Source organism: Pagrus major, chromosome 8 (genome assembly GCF_040436345.1).
Source record: "Pagrus major chromosome 8, Pma_NU_1.0".
Lineage (NCBI taxonomy): Eukaryota > Metazoa > Chordata > Actinopteri > Spariformes > Sparidae > Pagrus > Pagrus major.
The window spans coordinates 1,348,464-1,367,829 of record NC_133222.1 but is presented as its reverse complement, the minus strand read 5'-3'; the positions used below and the strand labels follow the sequence as shown (position 1 = coordinate 1,367,829).

Below are 19,366 nucleotides of genomic sequence, written 5' to 3'. Positions count from 1 at the left end.
GTGAAGCTGAGTGGATGAGGAGGTAGTTGTGTGTCCTGTGTCTCACCACGAAGCTGCTGTCCTTCGGGTTGGAGGTCAGCGTCATTCCCAGCCTCATCTTGTCTTTCCTCTCAGACACGTTGTCCAGAGAAAGTTTTCCTGATTAAAAACACGTCACAGGAAAACGTTACACGGTCAGGTCTTAATGCAAATCATTCATTTCCTTATTTCACTAGAAACACCTGGTGTGTCACATGTCGGCCATGTTGCTCACCCAGGTGGAGCCGGCTGCAGTTTGCAGAGTTTCTGGTATCCAGCGGACATCTGAACACATCACCAGTCTGCTGCTTCCCCGTCGATTCAAAGGGAGCTCCAACCAGCAACCTGGAGGCACACCCACCCACACACACACACACACACACACACACACACACACACACACACACAGGCCCTGTTCACACCTGGTATCAACATCCATCCAAAGCGATGGACAGCTCACCAGACTCCCTTAACAAAACATGTCATTTTAATAATAGTTGCATGAGGAGAAACTTTACAAACTTTGTGAGATGTAGAGAGCGAGTCATCGGTCCTCAGTACCTTCTTGTGAACTCTGCATTAAATGTAAAACATTGAGCAGCTGTTTCTGTGGCGATGAGCGGCGGTCGTGTTAAACGCAGCGAGCGGCTTGTTAGAGTAAACTGGACTAAACACCACCACATGTGGCCTGGACGGCGGTTCTGGGAAGAGGGCTGAGTCACATACCAGAGGAGATGCCATAGTAGAGCGCTAACCTCCAATCTGCTAATGTGTCTGCCGTCCACATCAAACAGTGACAAACCACATCCCAAACAGACAGAGTCCACATCCTGCAGCCTGCAGCAGCAGACAGAGGCTGATCCTCTGATCCTCTGACATCATCCCATCATGGTGATCGTTTCCTCAGCAGGTGCCTAAAACCTCTGAACTACACCTGCCGAGAAGTTATTGTGCTGCAGGCCTGCATCAATCTGCTGTGGGTTTTATATGAAGCTGGAGAAAGACGATATTCTTCCCTAAGATGGAGAGTTTTCTCTTTTGAGGAGTAGACACAGACTTTCTTCTTCTGTGATGGCATCCATCAAACCTCCAGTGTTAGACACAGTGTAGGTATCTGTCTCATCGTCAGTTTGTCTCAGGACAGGTGTGTCAGTGTGTCTCAGGACAGGTGTGTCAAAAACCCAAAGCAGACCAAACACACTCAGACATAAACACACACACACAGCATGGAGGCTGACAGGCCACACAAACAGTCGCTCAGCAAACATGACCGCTGGAGGTTTGACCTCAGAGGTCAACACAGGTCAACGGGTTTGACACACACACACACACACACACACACACACACACACACACACACACACACACACAGCTCAACACGGAGGTCGACTTCAGTTCTGGTAAAGTTTTCCATGACTTTATTTATTTTTTCTTCCTGTGGCTGTTGTCCATGGTAACAGGGGAATGTAAATATTATATGAGATATTAAAAGGTTAAAGATTACATGAGGTTTAAGGTAAAGTTCAGGGGAAAGGTCGGGTCGTTATTGCTCAGTTGTGTAAAACCAGTGATGTCAGAAGTACCAGAAGTCATACTGGAGGAGAAGTAAAGACATCGTGTCAGATCCAACGTTTCCATTACCAGACTCTGCTTTTTGTTTTGTTTTTTGCCAATAAACTAAATTCATTTAAAAATGAACTACTTTGACTCTGATGCACCAATCTGCAAATAAACTAGCAACAAAAGTCATCAAACCCATTTTAAGGAGTATGGAGGTCAAAGGTCACAGGACCCCGATGGATTTATGGGAGCGAGTAATATTCCTGAGAACAGAGACGGATTATTCCACCGTCTGGATAACAACATCAGCCAAACACCTGAAATGTCACCAGGCTGTGTCGAAAAACAACTCTGCAGAGTAACGACGTCAAATCCCCCCTTTAATAACACACACACACACAAACACACACTGTGGAGTGATGGGCTTCCCAGAGGGAGGCTGGGGAATAACAAACCACAACACATAGTTTCCAGATCCCACCGCTTTGCCTCAGGACGCAGGAGAAGCTGCTCGCGAGACAAACGCAAATACTTTCCACTTATTTACCTGCGACTTCAAAGGAGAGAGATTTTGTAATCCTGGAAGACTGCGAGGTTTTCATCACGGCTCAAATGTTCCCGGATAAAAACAGAATGAGAGGAGCGGGAATGTTGCACGATCTCACCTGCAGCCACAGACGCACGGCTGCTGTCTGACTCCCAGACTCAGGTTTGATCTGCTGGTTTTATCAGCGGCAGCCTGCTGCTCTTTAAATGAAGACAATGTGACGTGATCACCAGGTCAGACTAGTTAGACGTCCCTGGACGTGAACATCAGTGGACATCAGTCAGACTTTGGGGTCTCGGCTTTGGTTTGTTTGAGGTTTGAAACAAACTGCAGGATTCTGTGATCGTAGATAAAGAACTAATAAAACCTTATGCTGAGTGAAGTAATTTGTTTACACTGCGTATTTATTTATGCACGATCATTAAACACAAGCAGCAACATCAGGGGCTGGAAATGAAGCCAACACTGAAGTACCAGAAGAGCAGCCGAACTAAACACGTTCACAGCTGGTTTCTGTAGATAATTCATCCCTTCATCACAACTTTTATATAACTCACTGCTTCAAATGATATTAAGGCTTAAAGTTATACATATTAATAAGGGGGTGTGGCCTCTTTGAGTGACAGGTAGCTGTGAGCTGAGGTGCAGACATCCACATTAATGTACTGAAAATCTTTATCTGACTCCTGAATGGAGGGAAATGTACTTTCTTTTGGATGGAAAAAGAAACGACAGCACACACACACACACACACACACACACACACACACACACACACACACACACACACACACCTGTTTGCCGGCTGCTGCTCGCTATCTTACTGCTTGTAGACATTAAAGTCTCCTGATGACTGGATGAATAATCTTATCTCACTTCATCTCATCTCAGAAACAAGCAGCTGGAGGTTTGAGATGAGACGAACACTCGCAGCAGACGGACGCAGAGCCAAGGACAAACTGTACAGGAACACGTGAGCGCATGAGAAATAAAAAGCTATGTGTCCATAGGATCAGGTCGAGATTATGAAATCCTAATTTATAGCAGAGAGAGCTATAAATATCAGCCCGCTCCGCTCCTCAGATATGCTCCATTTATCAGACACAAAGGTGGAAAATGTGTCATTCCAACATGATTCACTGACGCACACAAACCAACAACCAACTTTCCTGGAAACATTTCCGAGGCGAAGGTTTATCGACATGGAACTTTGGTTCTGACGGGCCACAGCGTTCAATAAATCCTCAATTCATCTCATTTAAACCCGACAGACATTACAGCTCCGTCTTTACCTGAAGCTTCTGGGAAAAGAGAGTAGACAGACCAGTACAGACTGGTTTCTGTAGATGAACTGGGATTCTCACCACTGGCGTCCTCCTGCCTCGTGCTGCTGGACCGTGTAACCAAACTGGTTTTCTTTGGATCCGGTGAAGATCTTGAAGTTTTTTGTGTCGAAGTTGAAGCAGAGCTGAAGATCTGAAACACAGAAGAAGAAGCTGACTCATCATGAACAGTCGAACACAACGTCAGTCCTCAGAGAAAAGCTTCATCAACATCCAGAGCTTTAATCTCTTTTCAGTGTTTAGAGACAAATAAAGGTTTTTATTGAGGTGTGACAGTTACAGACTCTGAACATCAGGAGCTGCAGGTTCATCTGAAACTTCAGTCTGCTCTTCTCAAACCAGGAAACTGACACTGAGGACACCTGAAGCAGAGACGTGGACGTGTCCCTCACTGTCATCAGAAACCCTTCACTGCACCCTCCTCCTCCTCCTCCTCCTCCTCCTGCTCCTCCTCCTCCTCCTCTGTCCTCCTTCTCCTCCCTCCTTCTCCTCCTCCTCCTCTGCCCTCCTCCTGCACCAGCCTCCTCCTCCTCCTCTGTCCTCCTTCTCCTCCCTCCTTCTCCTGCACCCTCGTCCTCCTCCTCCTCCTCCTTCTCCTCCTCATGCACCACTCTCTTTCTCCTCTCTCCTCCTCCTGCACCCTCCTCCTCCTCCTCCTCTGTCCTCCTCATGCACCACCCTCTTTCTCCTTCCTCCTTCTCCTGCACCCTCCTCCTCCTTCTCCTCCCTCCTCTGTCCTCCTCATGCACCACCCTCTTTCTCCTCCCTCCTCCTCCTGCACTCTCCTCCTCCTTCTCCTCCCTCCTCCGCCTGCACCCTCCTCCTCCTCCTCCTCCTCCTCCTCCTCCTCTGTCCTTCTACTGCACCCTCCTCCTCCTGCATCCTCCTCCTCCTCCTCCTCCTCCTCCTCTGTCCTCCTCATGCACCACCCTCTTTCTCCTCCCTCATCCTCCTGCACCCTCCTCCTCCTTCTCCTCCCTCCTCCGCCTGCACCCTCCTCCTCCTCCTCTGTCGTCCTCCTGTACCCTCCTCCTCCTTCTCCTCCCTCCTCCTCCTACACCCTCCTCCTCCTCCTCCTCTGTCCTCCTCCTGCACCCTCTTCGTCCTTCTCCTCCATCCTCCTCCTGCACCCTCCTCCTCCTCCCGCACCACCCTCCTTCTCCTCCCTCCTCCGCCTGCACCCTCTTCCTCCTCCTCTGTCGTCCTCCTGCACCCTCCTCCTCCTTCTCCTCCCTCCTCCTCCTGCACCCTCCTCCTCCTCCTCCTCCTCCTCCTCCTCTGTCCTCCATGCACCACCCTCCTTCTCCTCCCTACTCCTCCTGCACCCTCCTCCTCCTCCTCCTCTGTCCTCCTCCTCCTCCTCCTCCTCCTCCTCCTCCCTCCTCCTCCTCCTCCTCCTCTGTCCTCCATGCACCACCCTCCTTCTCCTCCCTACTCCTCCTGCACCCTCCTCCTCTGTCCTCCTCATGCACCACCTTCCTCCTTCTCCTCCTCTGTCCTCCTCCTCCTCCTCCTCCTCCTCCTCCTCCTCCTCCTCTGTCCTCCTCCTCCTCCTCCTCCTCCTCCTCCTCCTCCTCTGTCCTCCTCCTGTGACGCTGCCAACTCTGACAAAAAGACGAGATTATAACGGACGATGAAAAATGACGTCACTGCGTTTTATTTTCCACGACAGGAAACTGAGAAACTGGAAAAAGGAAGAAACAGATGATTTCATCCTGAATCACACGAATGAGCAGGGACACAAATATTAAATAGACTCTGAGAAAGTAATTCTTCCTCTATCACATCATTAGACTGACTTTGTTTTTCGTGGAGAGACAAATCAAAAAAACAGATTTGGACAGAAGTGGTTTTGTGCTCAGAGCCGGTGACCGTCCAACTATTCCAGCTTCTTTCTCTTCAGCTCGGCAGCTCTCCAGAAACTGTGTCACTGCCTCCAGAATAAGAGCAGCTGTGTACAGACACGTGTTTACTTATTATAGAAATCTGTATGTTTTTTTTTTCATATCTGTGATTATGATCAGTCGTCCATTACTGGAGTGAATGTGAACTGTTATTGATCATGTTCTGTTTGGCTTTACCTTCTCACTCTGCAGTAAACCCTGGTGTCACGGTGTGATGGCGGTAGAGAAACGACACTATCCACGTTTAGATTGCTTCACTATGAACCCGTCCTTCACTTTGCTCTTCAGTCTGTCACTGGCTTGATTTAAACTGGAGAGATGAAGGTCAGATTACAGCTCAAAGGTAGCGAGTCTGCCTAGCGTCAGCCTCTCGCTTCCAGCTAGTCGGGTTGGTTTAACTATCAAGGCTCACCCATGCTGCACCTCTCTGTCCACTTCTGCCAAGATGGCAACCACCCACCTCGAGCTTCATTCAAACCATTAGGTGACATTACGAGTTTACTATGTTTACAGATTAATTTAATCTCATCTACTAAAATCCTGTGATGGGTCCTGGAAGATGGTCCAAGTTCAAATTTGATAATATCACTGAAAATGAACATTCAACACATGATTTTTCTGATTTAATTTCCATGCGCCCGGCAAGAAAAATGCCATTTAGTGACCTCACAGCACCTCGTCTCAGAGCAACAGGAGTAAAAACTCATTACAGCTCTTTATTTCCTTATTTACACAATGTGCTGGTAAAATAGCCTTTAAAGAGCCCATACAAACTGTATATTGTTAGATCTGAAATCTCATTGGCTACGTGATGCGTCAATCATCCAGTGTCTGGCTTGTGAGTAGCTCAGGAGAGAAAGGAAAGAAGAGAGGGTGGGTCTCCTGTCTTCCCGAGCACTCGTTGGCTGTTGCAGGCCACAGGGCGGGCGTAGAAGCTCCTGACTGGTCAAACGAGCTGTCAATCAACAGGTCAGAGTTTGGTGGCCATCTTAGGTAACTTGCAGGTGCAGTTTAAAGGTGTTTTGCTTTCTAATAGTGGAGTTTTTTCACAGATGAAAGCATGAAAAAGCCTCCATGATGGCAGTTCGTCACCATTTATGTATGAATACTGTGTTTTGGACTGAATGTTTCACTGAAATGGATTTATTGGACGTTTGGGAATAAAAGAAGACAGCTTCTGATGCACTTTAACACCCAGACGCTTCATCAGTGAGTTGTTAAATACGTGTTTCTCTGCTATCTTGTTTGTTGATTGTACCTGGCTGATGTGGTTTAATCTTGAAGTGGTTTGCATGAATCGAATCGAAGCATTTAAGCTTTCTAACGATGTGTGGCATGAATATTCACCCCACTGAGGCGTTAGTCTATCTGCTAGCTGAACCGTTCAGTTGAGTTCTTCTAATCTCATTTTATTTAATCTTTCATATTTACGTGTTCATGTTTTATCTCAGCTCAACTCTTCTCATCTCATTTCATTTTTTGTCATCTTGAGTTATCTTGTTTCATCTGTTTCTGCTCTCCTCTCATCCTGCGTCTCATCTTCCTCCCCCGTAATCTCATCTAACCTAAAGATAAGTCACTATATTAAAAATGATCATCACTCATCCACGAAGAAGAAGAAGAAGAAGAAGAAATGGATCAGATTTGATGATCTGCTGAGGTTTTTGTGGAAATGAGCCGTGCCGTCTCTGACCATGTGCTGTCTCTACCAGCCGGTGACCCTGAGACTCCACCATGACCCTGTGACCTTTGTGGTCTTTCCCTGTGTGTGGAGGTATTTCCTCTGAGCGCTCCGGTTCAATTCCTCCAGCTGTGTAAATGAGCACAGCGCTCGGAAAAACTCTGCGTGCTGTGAGACTGTTTGCCAGCGATGAATTTGGCTGCTGAGGGCAAAAATAAAAGACACTGGAAAAGAGAGGATTGATGGGTGAATTGTCTCGGCCTTTGAGGTGCGTTTGTTTCCTCACGGCTGAGAGGAATCCGCTCCTGTCAGAGTCGAGCCAAGGACCAACTCGATTTATCGGAGCTGTTGGCGAAAGAACGGAGAGAGACTTGGCACAGCAGAGACACCGGATCCAGATCCAAGTCTGACAGTCTCCTGTCGCTGCCACTGGATGATTTGACTGATTTGGATGATCCTCGCTGGCTCTGATGGTGCATTTTTATAATTTTTTTACACAGCCGAGGAGGCTTTGTGACTGTGTTGTTTGTGTATGTGTTCGTACTTAGCTGATTTTTCCAGATGTGTTAGCTGCTGTCATAACAGAAAACAGATTAATATCCAGCTCCAGCTACTGCAGCAACCAAGAGAATATTTTCTGTTAGAAGGGAAACAAAGTCTGTGCTGTTTTTGCAAAACCTCCAGTTTTCAAATCAGATGCAGCAGTGGGAAATAATTCTAATCAGGTCAAAGATGGGAGTGATTTAGTGAGCTGTGCTGTTGTCAGGCGGCTCGCAGCCAAACGCTGTCTGTGTCACTTCCTCCAGCAGGCGGGCAGACGCCTCTATTGGCTCAGCATCACTGCAGCCATATTGACCGCAGCCAGATAAGCCCTCACCTCTCTGAGGTCAGAGGTCGTAACCCTGACGGTCTGTGAAATATTGACTGACATGTCACCTTTGTGTTAGAGCAGAAGCAGCAGGCAGAACTGGTGTCATCTGCCCAAACACATCACATGCCAAACTCCCTTAACAAACTTGCATATTTAAAGTTGTCTTGTTAATCAACCGGGTTACAAAATACATCCAGTACCACTGAGGAGAGTTTTTTAAATCCTTAGTTGCAGATCTTAAATTCAGCATGCACATGATCGATCAGGCAGCGTTCATCTGACATATCTTCCACTCACACAGCTTTTAATCACAGCTTCATTCATATTCAGTGTTTGTGATATGATCAAAAGCTCCAGAACTGCTATTATTATTATGTCACAATTATGTTATTATATTAATGGAGCTCATGGTGAGATTATTTTGTCAGCAACTCCTTCTCTTTCAAAAATGAACTGTCAAAATACTCAGCGTTACCGTTTCATTAACACCACGAGGGAGCAAATAACACAAGTCAAGATTTCACTGAGGAAAACTGTAATTTTGTGGATAACATATGTGTTTAATTTAAATGAGTCACATTCTGCAGTGTAAATGTCTCTTCCAGGAAGGACATTAAATTCTGGATTTTTTGAATGGAGCTTGGTGTGCGAGTTTCTTCTTACATAAGACGACACGTATCAGGGATCGGCCTGATCATCATCCAGCGTACATTCTGTCTGAAAGGAACTGTTTTTATTTTCTTTAGTTATATAAAACTTTTTTATGCATCAAATTGATCAGAGCGTCCCTGAGGCAGCGCTGCTTCTTCGTTACAGACAAAATAAAACCATCACGCATGTCTGTGGTTACTATGAAGTGCAGCTGAAGCTGGCAGCAGCACTCGCCCAGGTCTTATTTCTATTATGGTTTGTTTTGTAGCGGTGCACTGCCACATGGGTGGAGTTTAACACAAGAGAAACATTCAACACGTCACAGGACAGCTTTTGAGCCCATTTAAAGACAAAACCTGCAGGGACACATCTGGAACTGGGACATCATAGAGGTGCAAACAGGTATGAAACAATCATATCGGCAGCAGATGAAGCTCGTGTGTTTAATCTTGAATAAAGCAGGTGGTGCTCGATGCCTTCCTGTGTGCTGTTACCAACCGCAGACTAACAGGCAACAACAACAACATCATGACTGATGTGTTGCTGCGTGAGTTTAACGATCAGCCTAAAAGCCACAACGGGCTGTAAAAACCATTTCAGCCTCTGAGTTCCGGGTGAAAAACCCATCACCTCGCAGCGAGAGCTCACCGAGCTGCAGGCCGAAGCTCGAGGGAAACATCCACAGCCTCGCAGCCATCGCACCAACCTCCACATAAATTCAATTAAGGAGCCACAGGGATCATAACGCTCCAGCTTCAATGTATGGAAATACAATTTAATCAGAGTGAAACAGAAAAACGTTTCTGACCTCATCCGCTGGGACGAAATGTTTCTGACCTGTAAATGTGCTCAGTGTTGCTCTGTCAGCAAAACTCGTTAAACATCAGGACGTTAGTGTTCGTCCAAACCCTGTCATCCAGGTAACTCATATCAGCATCATATAGGTGTGATATTTACAGCTCCATGAGGGAGATTCACAATAACTGTGGTGATCTGCCCAGATGTTTTCTCCTGCCACCATCGGGTCATTATCAAACTGTACAAAGACTTAAATCATCTTATTTAAGAAGAAAATAAAGCCTATCCCGACGTAACAGATGTTTTGTTCACAACATCTTCTGGAAAGGTTCAGAAAAGGGCAGACACTTTTAAAAAACACTCAGCAGGTGATTGGATGAAGCATCCATCTATCACAAGCTTCAACCAATCAGAACAAACTCTGATTGAAGTCAGCTGAGAGAAGAGTGAAACGCCGTCAGTGTCGTTCTTTCACTGAAATAAACTCTCCACTTCTGAGAAGTTGAAGTTTTTTATAATCCGAAGCGCTGGGAGCAGTCGCACAAAAATGGGCTGCAGCGTTTCTCTGGACGGCCGCCAGCTGCTGCAGACGCTCGCTCCTCGCTGGGAACGACTGAAAAAAGATGTTGGCGCTCAGAAAAAAAGGCTGTGTGAACACTGGGCCTCAATGTGATACCTGTCGTAGATGACAGGCTGGGCTGTTATGTACAGTACTTATACTGACCTAGGTCGCCTTTGAAAGCAGCTTATTATGACCCATATTAATGCTTCTATTTTGGTGGTGACCTCTAGTGGATGTAGTAATTATTGCAGCAATGGAGGAAGTCAGGAGAAGTAGTTGGCACACGGAGGAGGTCGGGTGGAAGGTCGGGTCAAACACACCCAGAACTTTCCCCCAGGACACGGCTGCTTCCTGCTCCTCAGAGGACGAACATCAACTGTCCTCCAGCACAACCCACCAGGACACACTTTACACTTTGAGCCACATCTGAGAATATTATTGAAACCATGCTGAAAGCTTGAGACGAGCAAGACAAGCTGTTTACTTTTGTCCAACACTTTTTTTTGTTTTCTGTCCAACACTCACTGTTGATTGTAGCCTCAGGAGAACGCTACCAGAGCCTTCTCTTTCTAAAATATTCACTGATCTGAACAACCGCTCTGAAAGAAACATTTGTTACTCAGCAGTTTTTCTCCATCTGCTTTAAACCTCAAACACAAAACAACTTCTGAGTCCACTAGTATTGATGACAGAGGCTCCTCAAATCAAAGTTAGTTGTAAGCTCCTACTAGAAAGGCTTGTAGAGGTTTGGAGAGTCGTGTAAATGTCTTATAGACGCTCATAAACGCTCTGCTTCAAAGATCCCTGCATGGAAATAAAACACATGCACAGAAGAAAACTCAGATTTCAGAAACACTCAGCGTCACATTTTTGTGTTCGAACGTTTGTAAGTGAAACTGTAGATGCTGTTAGGGAGCAAGTTGAAACTCTGAAGAAGCGTGCAGCGTCAAAATAAGAGATTAAATCCAGAAACTAGATGAATGAAATGAATATTTGCTTTGATGTTTTGGTAGAAAAATTGAGTTTTCAAAAAGAAACGTGAAACCGTCCTGGAAATCAAAAGGTTAAAGGTGCAATACGTAAGATTTGCCCACCTGTTGCATTCATACTCCATCAAATAGGGGCAGCGTGTCACCAGAGTAACAGCGAGCTGGACTACCAGGAGGAAGATGAGTTCAAAATAAATCTGAACATTTTATTTCTTTCTGTGGTGCACCTGACCTGTCCCCTCTATACTGTAATCAATATGTTGCCATGGTAACATGTGGTTTCCAATAAGGAGCTCCACTTTAAAGGCTTCAAACTCTCCATCAGCAACACCTGTTACCTGCCCCTCTCTCTCTCTCTCTCTCTCTCTCTCTCTCTCTCTCTCTCTCTCTCTCTCTCTCGCTCGCTCGCTGGCTCACCTGGCAGGAAGCTGCAGGTCCACAGCAGCAGAAGAAGAAGGTGGTGATAATCCATGAGTGTGTTTGAAAAACAGACAGACAGAGTGTGAGTGTGTGTGTGTGTTGGTGGGTTGATTCTTAACTCTGCTGCTCTGATGAAGGAGAGAGGACGAGGAGGAGGAGGAGGAGGAGGAGGAGGAGGAGGAGGAGGAGGAGGAGGAGCACAGTAAACACACCTCCTCCTGTGCACACACACACACACACACACACACACACACACACACACACTCACACAGAGATCTCTGCTTTTTAAAGAGCCGTTAACTTCACCTTCCCTTTTCAAAACAGGAGCTTTAATGTCCCGATCGGTGCACAAACAGGAAATGCCTGTGACCAGATGTTAACATCTGTCCAATAATCCTGGAGAGAGTGCTGAGAATCGCTGCATGAAGCATTCAAAGGAATAACAATAACTTTATTTATACAGCACCTCAAAAAACAAACAAAGTGCTTTTCAGTAAAAACAGACAATAAAATTAAAATAAAAAACAATATAAATGAAGATAAAATCATTTTGATAATGACAACAAACACCGTTCGTACAAACATCGACAGACTTTTCTCCAGATCTGACAGGTACGACCTGATGTCGGTTCAATGTCTCAGCTGGTCGAAGCGAGGATGCATCACTTCAGTCACCTGAGCACAGCGTTGTTTACAGCACCCAGAAGTCCTGCGTGAGTAAAAGTAAAGATAACATTAAAACATTACGGCCGCAGTCCTTGACTGTTTTACACCGGTCGTAACTGACAAAAGGAATTATTTTGTTATGCTGATGATACACAACTTTATATATCTGTGTCTTTAGACCATCACCTCTGCATGCTCTGTTTACCTGTTCACTGACATAATCAACTGGATGAGCACATTTTTTTTTAAAAGGAAACAGAAATCCTACTTGTAGTTCCAGATGCAGAAAGAGAGAAACGTGTGATAGCATTTGCTAGCTTGTCCAAACAAACTGAGATACATGTAACATCTCAGAGTGATTTTAGATTCAGATCTTAATTTTATCAGCCATTTTAACAAAGTCACAAAAACTTATTTTTATCATTTTATGAATTTGCAAAAATTGGCCCACCAAATTAACCCAGAATGATGCTGAAATGCTTTTATTACAAGTCGTTCATATTGCTGTTATATTTGTTCGTATTCTTTTATTCTATTTCTTTCTTTGTCTGTTTGATTTTCTCTAATGTTTTGCAGTTGCTGCTTGTTTTAACCTGTTATTGCTACATTCTTTTTATCATGTCTGAACTGATTTTCGAATCAGTTTTAACAATATTTTTTCTGATATTATATAATATTTTTAACAGAATCACAGTTTGTTACTTTGGCTCTGATGCAGCATGTAACAAGTAACTACAGTTATCCAACAAATGTAGTGGAGTAAAAGTACATTAGCTGCCTCCAAAATGTAGAAATGGAAATAATCAATTAAAGCAGTAAACCAGTGCAAACACGTCATGATCAATATGACAGAAGACTGCTGAGAGTGTGTGAACAGAAAGACTCAAACGAATGGACCAGTCCCAACACTGTGGCAACACGTTATTGTCCCCACAATGTGAGTACCACACACACACACACACACACACACAGACACACACACACACACACACGTTCCCTCCCTGTCAATAAAAAGACGGTGCAGTCTGTGAGCTGGGCGGCAGCAGGCTGCTGGAAATAACAAGTGGAAACTCCGAGTCAAAGCAGCAAAGTTAAAGTGAAACAGACGGTAAAACAGCCTTTAAATGAGCCTGAGGGTCAGCCAGTGAACACGACACGCTGCTACTGTCCAACATACGTACCGCACATACAGACAGACCGATGGACGGACAGGTGGGACCGGACCAAGTCCACTTCTCACAGGAAAGTTAAAAACAGTCAGTGATCTCAGTTGAGTTTGACGCCTGTTTCCTCTTCCTGTGGTCAAACATACAACCTGACGTCACGTCCAGGCGCTCCGGCACATGTCGGCCATTTGAAGTCTGAAAATAGACGTCATGTTTTATGTCTGTGCACCACGTGTTCACCTTTGAGGAAAAATCTCAAAGAAATGTATACTGCTGTGCCTCCTGTCTTTGCATTTATATCTTTGGTTCTCCGTCTACAGAGGCGGAGAACTTGTTACCATGTAGCCAATCAAATGGCTTCATTTTAAATTTACAGAAGACGAGCTGTGATGGACACAGTCACAGAATGAATCACTTTGTAGTTGCTCCACTTTTCACCCAAAACTAAGTGATCCCATCACCCTTCCAATGCACCTCAGTTCATACAACAGTCAGTGAATGCATCACAGTTCATTTGGCCTGACGTCTCAGCTTGTTCTCACTCCCAACGCGCTGAGTAGGATCTTTTCAAACATCTAACCAAGTATTTTTGGTGGCAAACCATGAACCATCTGACAGCATTAACAGCCCACATGTCTGTAATGTAACTAACTGTGTTGTTGAGCAGGTAAATGCTCTTGAAAGAATTTATGAAATCCATATATTCACTTATCAAAACTACTCTCATATATGTGACACCAAATGAATGGGTGTAACTTTTCCTCAGTTAAATCCAAGTTGACCATTTTAAAGTGAATGTGAATGAAGACCTCTGTGTCCTCAGCTGGTGTTTCACTTCCAAATGCTGCAAACTGACCTGATTGGACAGATTTCAGCGAGAGGAGCCAGTCATGACCAGGTTAGTCTGGAATTAGTCTGATGGCGTCTGGTAAAAAGGAGGGTTTTTTATGTAACCATTAAAAAATTTAAGTATTTGAACAAAACATGAAACATTTCTGATTTTTAATGAACAGCCAAAGTGAAACATTTAAATTCCTGTCGTCTGTGATTATCGTCACATTACTCAGACAAAAACAACCAAACAAGATGAAGAGAGACGAACTGAATCACGACAGCACAAAAACAGAAACAGACAGAAAACCATCACAGCCAAGAGAATAAACTGCTCTGAGATCATCCCAACCACAAAACAAATAACTGCACTGCAGACTGAAAATACGGCTGCAATGAACGTCTGAACAGAGACGTTTCATTTCCTGACACTAAACAAGCTCTGAATTATTGGAAAAATAACACTTTGGACTCATGAGTTCATCACAGGCGACACAAATAGAGAGAGCGAAACATCTGTCCGTCTCAGAGGGTTTAAACTTTGCTTCCTCAGAGCCGGGAGCTGTTTGTAGAAACACTGAGGTGTTCATAAAGACAGAAGAAATAGATGTAATAAAAGATAAACGAATGATCTGAGCAGCAAAAAACAGATCATCTGTCAACGTTCAGTCCTGAAAATGACACTTTCTTTACTCCAGCAGCATATGACAACATATCAGGACATATCAGTCCACCCAAAAGTGAAAATCCAGTCATTATCTTTCTGTATTTACACCCTTTTTAAAGCCGAAATCTTCTCTGTAGCTGCTAAGCTAGTGTTAGCATGCAGCCCTCCGACTGCTCTTCAAGGGTGTAAATAACGTCTTTTCAAAACAATTTGTAATCTCGGGGCTTCTGGACACTTGGATTACACCAGAAGAGCTTTGTGGAGACATTTTATGCTACTTCAGACTTTCATCAGCATGGGGGTGAAGTGTTCCTTTAAACAGTCTGTGGGGAAATGATGTGATAATAAAACTATGATGCAGAAATTGAAACTTGTATTCATTGGATCTTTAAATGTGTGTGGATGGAGACTGTCAGACTACAGAACATCATCCCACTGATGCCTTCGGCTGTATTTCATGTGATCTTGCTGTCCCTCGAGGCTAACTTATCCTTCCTCTTATCACCTGATCTCCACACACACCTGCACACCTGCTCCCACTTCCTTCATCAGCTTCCAGCCAGCACATACACCGATCAGATGCACCATGTGTTTTTGTATATAAATAACTGCATTGTTGTATACTTTGTGTAGCGTGACGGAGTTTACAAGCTTTCATTTCGTTACGTAACCCTGCGTTGTGTAATGACGAATAATTGACCTTGTACGTTGGATCAAACAGCGCTGGGTCCTCCCAGAACAAGTCTGATCCGTGGAGGCCTCACTGTGGATGTGACATGGTTCTGACACAGGACCTCTGGGGTCCAGTATTTGTGGTCTTGCAGGGTGTATCGTCCAGCTGTGGGGTCAACTGCCATCATGGAGTGCATTGCATTGAGGGGGCGTACTTTCTAATAACATCCTATTTCAGCCCCGTGTTCTCTGTCTGGGACACAGATTGTCGCTGGCGTTAGCTCGTAGTTGGCGTATTGTTCCTGCAGTGGTTTGTCCTCCAGTCTGCATGTTGTGTAAAACCCAGCAGTAATAAAGCTGGAGCAGGTCTGAGTGCTGCTCCTCTGATCTTAATAAAGTGAAACGTTGTAAAACAGGGAAGGACGGCCGCTCTCCAATAAACCAACAGCACTGTTGTCTGCTCAGCTTCGTTATGTTTCAGAGAACGCATGCGACAGATTCACACGTATGGACCGAACACGTATATCTTTATTTCTGGTGCAGGAGCTCTCTTTGATTTCAGCTTTGAACAGAATAGAATAACTGTTGTTAATGCAGTGTTTGGTGCCGGGGGAGCTGCTCTGGTTTACAGTCACAGACGCTGGCTAACTGTTCCCAGATGGCCCGGTGTCCTGGCCCGAGGAGGCTTCCAGCCGAGCTCGGCATCAGGACAGACTGACAGCGTTAAAGGGCTTTTCCACTGCACGTACATTTACTCCACATACTGATATTTTACCTCTGTCATCCTGGCAGCACAGAGACAATCAGAAATTATCATTAAATTATGAATGTACTCGCTCGGACATGATGAGGGATAAAACTGACTGTGGTTTATTACTGGCTGGAGAAATACTGATTTAAAAAGTATTTCCTGAGCTGAGATGTCAAATGTTGTGAGCGGGACACGACAGTACACAGGACTGTGTTTTGTGTCTCTGCACAACTTTCAGCATGTTTTTTTGGCTTTCTTGTTTAATCGGTTTCTGATCATAGAAACAAGATGAGCAGAGGGATGACACTCTTCTTCATACCGGGAAAAAACAAGCTGTTCTCAGAGATTGTCAGATAAAGTGTGTTGTCCTTTAAGGTCAGTTTATTAACTCAGTTTATTCAGTCATGAAAACAAAGAGAGTTTGATTATTTAGTTTGTTTAAAATCAGCCAATGAAGATCTTTCTCTGCTCATCAACATTTCTTCAACAAAACTACAGACTGCTCCTTTAATAAAAAGCAGTCCTTAGTCTCTTCTCTCTCCTCGTCTCAGTCTCAGCTTCAGAGGAGGCACCAAAGAGCAGAGACGTGGAGTTGATGCCACCTAGTGGAGGAAACAGCAGAGTAGACGAGAGCTGCTGGCTTGTGTAATGATGTCTTTCAGAGTTTCAGGTCACTCTCTCAGATACGCAGTCTGAAATAATGATTGTTTCCCAGGAGGATCAGATCAGATTCAGCAGTGGTTATACAGTGGCTCCAGAGATCAGGATGTGAAGGAGGTTTGATTCAAAATCAATGATCCAGAAGCTTTTTATTTGATTTAAATCAGGATAATTCACAGAGAACGAGACATAAAAAAAAACACCAATAGACCCAAAAGACGACAAGACGTGAGGCATTAAAGGTCCAGTGTGTCGGATCCACTGTCAGAAACATAAGATAATATTCATCATAATGTTTTCATCAGTGTTTAATCACCTTCATGTTTCTATCTACCACTATAGAAACATGAAGAACCATCACTGACTCTACAGAGAGACTTTCGTGTATTATCAGCCACCGAGGGGAGGGTGAGACGAGGGGTGTTCAGTTGGTTGCAATCTGCACACTGACCATTAGATGTCACTAAACCAGACACACTGGAGCTTCACAGCGTGCGTCATTGGATGTTGTCAGATAGATAAAATATGGAGGGATATAGTTTTATTCTTAAATCCTTAAAGGAACAGTTCACTCAAAAATGTAAAATTCAGTCATTAGTTTGACACTAAAGAAAACTTAAAAACACGACGTTTCTCAGGCAAGTTCTGCACGTAAGAGAGCGTCTGCCGAGGTTAAACTCTGTGTTTGAACCACACTTGACAAATTGAGGATCAAATTGAGGATGATTTTTTACTAAAGCAGCAGCCGAGGCCTGTTTGTCTGAGCCAGCCGTCCCAGTGTGTTTGTTGGTGCTTCAGGTGTCTCTGTCGGTCCGGTCGGTGTCGGTGTTGCTGCAGCTCGTCGACCTCTCGCTGCCCTCCACGGCTGCAAACTTCACCTTCCTGTGCGACTTCTGCAGACACAAACATGCAACACTGATCGTACGTCCTCTGCTTCAGGGTTCATCCTGAGTTAACAACCATGGCTGACACACAACAGTCAGGCTGGTGAAGAGGTGCTGTGGTCGAGGACCGATTCACTGCATGTTGTTAATCTGCTGGAGCTGCGTCAGCGTCCAGTCATCTCACCTAAACCTTTCATAAGTGGTTCTCGCTGCTTTCTGACACTCTGAGGAGCATTTTGTGAGGAAATAGTAATATTGTCACATATTTCAGTTCTTGGACTCACCTGTTTCTGTGCGAGCCCTCGGGGATATCGGGAAATATCGTCCCGCCGATGCTCCGCCCTCTCCCAGTCATCCAACCACAGCTGCCGGCGGTACTCTGACTGGCGAGACGTGATTCGCTGGTAGATGGCCTGATTCTGACGGCTGACCAGTAGAAGCTCCTCCCTCCTTTTGTCGGCATTCAGACTGAGGAGGAAACGCAGAAGAAGACGAGTGAAGGGCGGACATGACACGTAGATACATGTTTATGATTTGAAAATCGACTGAAACGATTAATCGATTATCAAAATAGTTGGCAACTAATTATCTTTCAATCAACTAATCACTTAATCGACTAGTTGTTGCAGCTCTGAGCGGTGCCAAGCGTGATTGACCTGCACTGAATACTGTGCCTGAACGCATCCTGTCTGCTGCTCAGAAGTTGGTGGAGACCAAACACAGAGCTAAAAGAGACACAAACACGACTCTACATGGACGATCACGTCGCTCTGTCCCTGCTGGATGTGTCTGAAGTCATGGCAGGTGGACTGAAAGCATGCTGACTCAGCACCGTGAGAGTATATTAGCAATGACTTTCTTTTGCTCATTAATCACTCATCGTTTTGAGCGTCACAGTTTTGCTCCTGGCTGTAGCAGCTTCTGTTTACTGTGAATCACAGAACAAAAGATCTCAGAGAAGCTTTACAGCTCCTGTCAGGATTAAAGATTTTACATCTCCTATGTGAGAGCAGATAAATACCAGAGACTGTCGCCACCATCACACATCCACATACAGATCAATAATTCAACACCGTAACAGAGCAGGACTGGTCACATCAATTATTGAAAGGTCCAACAAGGCACGCTGGCATCATCATAGCAATGTTAAAGACCTCAGTGAAATACATGTAAATATATCAGGTGTTTTTTAAGGTTGTACTGTACCTACTTCTATTTTAATAGGAAATAAGAGCATAATATTTCTGACATGGCAAAAAACTTGACATAGTATACGAGACATGACACAAGAGCACAGGGCAGAAAACACTCAGTCATCACAGAGCCGTGAGCCGGTGGGATTGTTCTTACCTAAGTAGTTTGATAAGCTCTGCACATGCATTGTTAGAGTTATCTAATATTTGGATTATTCTGATGTTAATCATGTAATTTCTGGATAAACTCGGTCTGTGTTTGTGTTTGTCTCTTTTATTGTCTGTGTGCTGTCGGTGTTTTATTAATCTTATATGGACCCCAGGAAGAGAAGCAGCCGCTGATACAGACGCTAATGGGAACCTGAATGAACAATAAACTATATGACACAAAAGGATCACAGAGCATGAACGACATGAAATGACAGGACATGACATATAAGGACATAACATGATGTAACAGGACATAAGATGACAGACACGATATCACAACAAATCACATAAAAAGAGGATATTAGAGGATATGACATCACAT

The 19,366-nt window shown here is 44.6% G+C and overlaps 2 protein-coding genes across 2 annotated transcripts in view; both read right to left on the bottom strand.

Annotated features, from left to right (window-relative positions):
- The window catches only part of itga11b (integrin, alpha 11b), a 30,341-nt gene extending 18,945 nt beyond the window's left edge, over window positions 1–11,396 (bottom strand). Inside the window, exons 1-4 of the mRNA XM_073472418.1 lie at window positions 11,342–11,396; window positions 3,490–3,601; window positions 254–363; window positions 47–138 (exon numbers count right to left, since the gene is read on the bottom strand). Coding sequence (XP_073328519.1) covers window positions 47–138; window positions 254–363; window positions 3,490–3,601; window positions 11,342–11,396 — 369 coding nt within the window. The remainder of the gene's footprint in view (window positions 1–46; window positions 139–253; window positions 364–3,489; window positions 3,602–11,341) is intronic.
- Window positions 11,397–17,407: 6,011 nt separating this feature from the next.
- LOC141001750 (sperm axonemal maintenance protein CFAP97D1) overlaps window positions 17,408–19,366 on the bottom strand; it is a 3,636-nt gene continuing 1,677 nt past the window's right edge. The window contains exons 4-5 of the mRNA XM_073472913.1: window positions 17,926–18,109; window positions 17,408–17,650 (exon numbers count right to left, since the gene is read on the bottom strand). Of these exons, the coding sequence (XP_073329014.1) occupies window positions 17,552–17,650; window positions 17,926–18,109 (283 nt within the window). The 3' untranslated portion in view covers window positions 17,408–17,551. The remainder of the gene's footprint in view (window positions 17,651–17,925; window positions 18,110–19,366) is intronic.